Source organism: Myotis lucifugus, unplaced genomic scaffold (genome assembly GCF_000147115.1).
Source record: "Myotis lucifugus unplaced genomic scaffold, Myoluc2.0 scaffold_952, whole genome shotgun sequence".
In the NCBI taxonomy this organism is placed as follows: domain Eukaryota; kingdom Metazoa; phylum Chordata; class Mammalia; order Chiroptera; family Vespertilionidae; genus Myotis; species Myotis lucifugus.
The window spans coordinates 79,661-86,674 of NW_005872000.1; the positions used below are offsets into that span (position 1 = coordinate 79,661).

The following is a 7,014-nucleotide window of genomic DNA, read 5'->3' on the forward strand; positions in this document are numbered from 1 at the left end:
CCATCACATGTACACTCCAGGTAGTGGGATAAAGACAAGGACAAAGAAGAAGAGGGTAAAGGATTTGCACCAGCTGGCTTTTCAGGAAAGTTCCCAGAAGGTGTCACTTGACACTTTCACATATATTTCACTAGCTGAAACTTAGTCACATGACCAGGCCCAGCTGCGAGAGGAGGTTGGGAAATGCAACTTTCATTCTAGGCAGCCACATGTCCTGCTAAGAACCAAGGGCAGTGTCACTATAGAGAGAATAGATATCTGGGGACAACTAGGTGGTTCCACTATTGAAAGAGAGGATAGAGCACTACTGTGTCCCAGGCTCTGTGCTAGGCACCTTCATATCTTATCTTATCCCGACCTGAGTAGAGGCTATTATTATCCCTGCCACACACACAGAGGAGGATTGGAGTGTTAAGCAACTTGCCCAAGGACACACAGTGACCATGCCAGAGCTGCAGTTGAAACCTGTATTTTCCCTGCACACCCAGCTAACTGGAAAATCAGGAGCAGACGGGTCCTGGAAGCTGCTGGAAGGAAATCTTTCGATAAAGGAGACTTGGTCAACAGTATCAGAGGCAGACAGGCAGAGCAGGATACAGCTGAAGTGTCTACTTGGATTTGGCAACAAAGATGCTGCTGGTAACTTGGCAAGGGCATCTGGGAGAAGTGGGGGCGGGGACTGGAGGCCACCTGCTGAGGGCGGGACAAGGGAGATGTGAACTGGTCTTTCTGGAAAGGTAGCAGTGAAGGGGCAGGCAGAGCTGCAGGGGAACATGGGCGGGAGTGGGAGAAGAGGTGGCCTCTGCTGGGAGGTCTCTGGACTGGGTTGGATACAAAGTTGGAATCCTCTACTCATTTGGGAGGGAAGGGGGCAGGAGGTGCAGAAGCAGGTGGGGCTGGAGAAGGAAGAGAGGAAAGAAGAGGGAGTTCCTGGGGTTATGAAATCTGAAGTATGGTTCCTGGCTGGGGAAGAGGGCAGAAGGCCAAGGGCCTGCGAGCCTGTCCAATGTGGTAGCCACTAGCCATGGGTGGTGATTTCCATGCATTACAAGTGGATAAAATAAAACATTCCATTCCTTGGTTGCACTGGCCTCATTTTAAGTCCTCAGTGGCCACATGTGGTTGGTGACTACTGCATCGGGCTGTGGTCTAGACAAAGCACGGTGATGGGGTGCCCAGAGACCCTGCGTGGTTCTAAGTTCAGACGAGTGGTCATGCCCACAGCAGGGCCCTGGAGAATCCTTCCACACTGTCTTCACTCATGACCTTCCTCCCCTCTTTGGGGTTCCCCAGGCCTCCCTCTTGGGGCAGCCACCCCCTCCTCACCTCCGCTTTCCTGAGGCTCCTCCTGAGACTGGTTCTCTGCTTGTCCCAGTGCCAGGCCTCCTCTGCATGGGAGGGGTGTGTGGAGGTTGGGAAGAGCTCCAATGTTCAGGGCTCTGCCAGGACAGTGGACCGTGGATAGAGGTGAGCTATCCCCCAGCACTGACCCTGCTGGTCTCAGGGCAAAGCGTCAGCTCACCGCCACCCACCGACAGATCCAGAAGGACCTCAAAGGTCACTCAGCTCAACCCACAGTGCACGGATGGGTTTCAGAGAGGCTGAGAAGAAAGTACAGAGGCAGAGGTTTGTCCTCATTCCTTTTATTGTACTCACCCCTCGCTTTCCCCAGACCTGGTGTTCAGACAGAGCCGGGCAGGCCTTGGGGGCTGGGGCTGGGCCACAGGCAGGGAGCCCCGAGTTTGGCCAAGGCTCCCACCTGGCCAGAGGTAGCTGAGTAAGGATTCATGGCCGAAGGGCTGTCCTGGCCTGACACATGTGGGAGAAGCGTGTCCCACGGAGGTGACATGGTATGGACCAGGTGTCTGTGCTTGGGGGTGTGGGTGTGATCAGATGGTTGTGTTTGCAAGGCCCAAGCTGTTCAAATACACAGTGGGGGTAGAAGGGGTGTGCATTCAGGTGAGTGTGCACATGAAGGCGCGTGCACGACACACTGTGGGGCTTGTGAGCACACCACACACCTGCTCACTACCGGCACCTGCCAGGCGCTGCAGGCCCAGGCTAAGTCTGATACCTGATCAGGAAACTTTTAACGAAGGTCCTCAAAATGGCCTGGGGAGTTTGCTCGCCTCGCAGATCCCAGTGCAGGGGGTCTGGGGTGGGCCAGGGGCCTGCATGGTGGATAAGCTCCCCACGGAAGCCCGAGCCCGCGAGAAACCGGGCTGTCCCAGAGAACTCTCTGTGGTGCTGAAATGTCCGCACTGTCTCAGACGGCAGCCACCGCCCCGTGTCTCCTTGGTGGTTATACTGTGGCTGGTCTGAGGAACTGCTTTTTACTTTATTCCATTTTAATTCATTTAATTTTAAATAGTCACGGTGGCTAGTGGGTGTCGTATGGGAGAGCACGGGCCTAGAGAGTGGGATGGGTGGACCCAGAGAGAGAAGCACGAAGCTCCAGCTGAGGAGTGTGCGAGGGCCGCCCAGCACCAGCACCTCCTCCGCGCCCGGGGAGGCTGAGGCTGGGTGAGGTGCGCTTGGCGGGGTGCAGAGTTGGAGCCAAAGCTCAGAGTTGCGCAGGTCTCTCCCGGCGTCCGCCCTGAGCTGCTGGCACACTGGTGTCTTTCTGGCTGGGAGGGCAGGCGAGCCCCAGAGGAGACCCCTCGACCCTGGCTGGGACCCCTCCACCAGGGCCCCGCCCAAAGCCTCAGGCTGCGTCCAGTCAGGAGCGGGGGCTGAGGTCAGGACGTCTTCATGTTCTCCTGCAGGCCCAGGGTGGAGCTGGTGGCCGCGGGGTCCCGCTCCCGCTGTGTGAGCATTGGGGGGACACGAGTCAGCCTCAGGGGAGCGGCTGACTCCCCACCGCAGACTTAGGGGCCGAGGCCCCTGAGGGGCCTGACTCGGGACGTCTCTTACCGCCTCGGGCCCCATGTCCTCCGCGTACTTGAACTTCTTCTGCTTGTAGTAGTGCCTCTTGGGCAGGATGTGGAGCAGCAGCAGGTCACAGAGAACCGTGGCCTGGGGGCAGGGAGGTGGTGGCTAGAGCATGGGAAGCCCTACTGTCTGTGAGGCCCTGACCGAATCCTGCCCTATCCAGACCCGGGGTCCTGGAGGGGGGATGAGGCCCTGAGGCCCCTCGGGGAACCGAGACTGCCCATCCCCCCTGGGTCCTGCCCCAGCTGCGGGCCTCAGTTTCTGCAGACATACTGTGTGTCTAGGGTGGGGGGTGGGCTCAGTAAGGATGGACCATTGCAGTCAAGTTATGGGTGAGAGACTTGTTGCTGCTACTGAGATGTGGAAGAGGGGGACTGACCCCAGCACAGTGACCCCATGTCCCCAGCACTTACCACCCCGAAGATGCCAATCCCGGAGCCGATGGTAGTCATTGTGGGGATGATGTCAAACTTCCCAGCCTGGTGGAGGGTCCGGGGGGAGGGGAGGAGGGTTAGCAGTCAGCAGGGGCCCCGTTGGAAAGGTCTTCCTCAGAAGCCCTAAGGCCAGGCCTGGGGTCAGGCAGTGTCCCTTCCACTGTCGGCTGGCCCGCTGCCTGCTGCCCAGGGTCTGCCTCTACATGCGACTCAGGGGCTGGTCAGGAGCCTGGGTTTTGACCTTGGCTCTGCCTTCCTGGACCCAGGGAGACAGTGCGGGAGGGTGGTCACAGCTGGAAGGCCACCCTCAGCAGTGCCCACGCCCACGTGCGATGAGGAGAACTGCTGAAGGAAGCCCACCCACCTGCAGTCGTCTGTAACCACAGGTGCCCAACGGCACTCGCAGGGCCCGAGAGCGTGTCTCTGGCCGCCCCTCACGCTGTCACTCACCTTGCCGTCCACGAGGATGTCGAAGCGAATCCCAAACACCTTGAAGAGATGCCGGCGGTCGGTCCCATTCTCCACGAAGTACTTGGCAAACCTTGGGGAAGGAGTGAGGTTGCAGGGGGGATGATGGAGAAGCATTCTCGGTGGGGAGTTCCCAGAGCATCAGGGATGCAGGGGCCCTTGGAGATCCCGGAGGATAGTCCCCCCCAACATTATAGAGACGGGGAGCCTCAGGCAGGACCCCAGGCCTCGTGCCAGGAATGCTGTACTCCACCCTCAGCCTGGCTCCCGAGGTCAGCCATTTCCCAGCCAGTCCTGGCCAGGGGGGCCTCCCGGGGACCACGAGCAGGGCAGGGGCTCAGGCTTCCAGGGTCTTGCTCCCTGCTGGCTCCCTGCGTGGTCAACCCCAGGACAATAGGAGCTCCCCCGGCTCCTGTGCTCCCCTCCGGGGGACACCTGCTTGGCCCTGAGGGTTCTGGGAATAGATGAGGCCACAGGACCCCGAGGGAAGGTGCCCGGAGGGGCCTGGCAGGCACCTGAAGTTGAAGCCTTGAGACAGGTTCTTCTCTTCATTGAGCCCGTGGAAATTGTAGACGGGCTTGCAGTGCCACAAATGCCAGTCCAGGTCGCAGTTCCAGTCGATGGTGATGCCTATCGCCCCACCCTGCCAGGACACGGGTGTTAAGCTCTGGGGTTTCAGGGCAGGAGACGGCCTTGCAGCTGGGCCGGCAGCCTCAACCCACACAGGGAGGCTGGAGGCGGATTACCTGGGCCTGAAAAGCCTTGATTGGCTTGACGATCCCAGGCCCAGCCCTCCCCACTCGCTGGCAAAATACCGTCTCGGCCAGGGTGCTGAAACTCTGCCCCGACTCCCGCGCCACATAGCCGAGATTGAAGATAGGGCACAGCGGGTGAGAGATCTTGTGGAAGAGGCACTTCTTCAGGTATTTGGCGTCCACCTCCTCCACCAGGTTGCTCCTATGGGGCAGAGGGCATTGGCAGCAGCAGTGTGCCAGCTGGGAGGCGCCCACCATGTCCCAAAGTTCTGCAGATCCCTCGTGGGCCCCAGAAATGCCCCTTCCACAGCCCACCCCAGGGGCCCAGCGTGAAAGCAGCAGGAGCAGGGGTGACACAGGCAGCTGAGGCCAGCAGCCGCAGCCTCCTGGAGCCGCCTGCCTGTCTTCCCGCTTCTCCCACGAACCTGTTGGCCCTGAAGCGTGGAAAGCTGATGCTGTTCTTGATGAAGAGAGTGAAGTTCTCGGCCTCTCGGAGAAGGGCAGGGCTAAAGGAGACCGCACTTCCTCACCACCCCTCCCCAGCAGTTCCCGGGCACCCACCAGGGCCTGGCAAGGTATGTGTGGGGGTGCACCCTCCTGTGGCTTTGGGGTGGTGTGCTGTAATGATGGACTCTCAAGCCTTTGACCAGGGCCCGAGGGGCTCTTTGGCCTGGGCTGCACAGATGGAGAGAGGGTAGGGTTGGAAGAAGGGGGGCCTGGTCCTACTAAGGGACCCTCTGCCTGGGCTCGGGGATCCTGCTCCCAGCTCCCTGGAAGGAGCAGGTGTTACCGTGGGACGCTATCATCTACTTCCACGGGGCACCAGCCAAAGATCTCACACGTCTTCACGGTGTTATTGAAGGCCACACACTTGCCTGTGCGGATGCCTGGAGAAAGGGAGAAAGTCCTGGGTGCAGCTGGGGGGCGGGGGGCAGGGGGGACCCTCCAGGCTCCATCCCTAGGACTCCCCATGGATGAGGGCCCCAAAAGCAGAAGCCCGAGGAAGGAAGTGTGGCTGGGTTTGGGACAGGGCAGGCCAAGGTCAGGATGGCAGGAGGGGAGAGGGCAGAAAGGACATCCTGGTGGGGGAGGCCTGGAGCTGAAAGGGGCTGAGGAGGGGACAGGAGGGGGCGACCTTACCTTGGGCCTTCCTTTCCGCCTTCCCTGGAGTGCAGCCACTGTCGTCCTTGCAGATGCCCCCTTCCGGATGCTGGGGGAGGGGAGAGCTGCTGGCTCCAGGCCCCTTGGCTGGGATCCTGAGAAGAGCCCCTCCCGCCCCCAGGGCCCTAGGGAGGGTGTGGGGCAGAGTCTCAGATGCCTTTGGGGTGACCCTTGCAGAAGGCCTCCTTCCCCGCTCTGGGCTCAGGCCCAGCTGCTGGGAAGGTGGGGGCTTGTGGTTGGGCCGCACAGAGGCTCAGCACCCCGCTTGGCACGCAGCTGGCAGGGCAGCCCAGCAGGGTCGAAGGGGGCCTGTGGGAGCTTGTTACTCTGTGTCACTCTATGCCTCGGGCCCCCACAGGAAGCCTCCCCAGCTTCACCTCCAGTGCCCAGGGGACCTCTCCTTCCATGTGACTTTCCCCTCGGGGCGAAGAAGGAGGGATGGTCGGCGGCCTCACCTCTGCACAGTAGCCTTGGGCCTGATGGGGGGTCACGATGAAATTGGTCATGACCACGAAGGAGCTGTCCCCCTGGAAGTGAGAGGCAGGGCTCTGGGCTGGGAGGACAGCCCCAGGAGCCAAGCACTGCCCGGCGGCTCCCAGAACCCACCCGGCACGCAGCTCAGTCCTCCACACGCCCCGGAGTCAGCGTGCGGGGATGTTAGCAGGCTGCGTGCGCCCTTCGTCCCAGGCAGGGAAACGGAAGCCCAAGCGAGGTAGGAGCTGACTGGTCCCACAGGGAGGGGGGAGAGAGCCCGACCCAGCTCTGAGCCAGGACTCCGGGTGGAGGGTGCCTCCCTGAGTCGGCTCACCTGGGCTGGGAAGACGTAGTCAGCCACGTCCCAGACCTGGGGGCCCAGGCCCGGCAGCTGCGTCACAGCCAGGCCCTTGAGTTTCACAGACACGCTGCTGATGAGGCCGCTCGAGGTCTGGTAGCCCTTCTCATAGAAAAAGACCCACCTGCGGAGAGCGGGAGCACAGGGGTCGCTCAGGACGGCTGTGCTGGCACCAGCTGGACAGGCCAAGTCCTTTCCCTTTGCCTCCCAAGATGCATTTCTGCCCGGCCGGCGTGGCTCAGTGGTTGAGCGTCAACCTATGAACCAGGAGGTCACGGTTCGATTCCCGGTCAGGGCACATGCTTGGGTTGCGGGCTCCTCAACCCCCAGTGTGGGGCGTGCGGGAGGCAGCTGATCAATGGTTCTCTCATCATTGGTGGTTCTATCTCTCTCTCCCTCTCCCTTCCTCTCTGAAGAAATATATATATATATA

At 60.7% G+C, this 7,014-nt stretch overlaps 1 protein-coding gene across 1 annotated transcript in view; it reads right to left on the reverse strand.

Annotated features, from left to right (window-relative positions):
• Positions 1-823: 823 nt before the first annotated feature.
• Positions 824-7,014, reverse strand: part of P2RX1 (purinergic receptor P2X 1) — a 15,921-nt gene continuing 9,730 nt past the window's right edge. The window contains exons 2-12 of the mRNA XM_006106942.3: positions 6,558-6,705; positions 6,205-6,276; positions 5,729-5,798; positions 5,379-5,475; positions 5,014-5,094; positions 4,649-4,790; positions 4,349-4,476; positions 3,816-3,906; positions 3,345-3,410; positions 2,914-3,015; positions 824-2,804 (exon numbers count right to left, since the gene is read on the reverse strand). Of these exons, the coding sequence (XP_006107004.1) occupies positions 2,739-2,804; positions 2,914-3,015; positions 3,345-3,410; positions 3,816-3,906; positions 4,349-4,476; positions 4,649-4,790; positions 5,014-5,094; positions 5,379-5,475; positions 5,729-5,798; positions 6,205-6,276; positions 6,558-6,705 (1,063 nt within the window). The 3' untranslated portion in view covers positions 824-2,738. The remainder of the gene's footprint in view (positions 2,805-2,913; positions 3,016-3,344; positions 3,411-3,815; positions 3,907-4,348; positions 4,477-4,648; positions 4,791-5,013; positions 5,095-5,378; positions 5,476-5,728; positions 5,799-6,204; positions 6,277-6,557; positions 6,706-7,014) is intronic.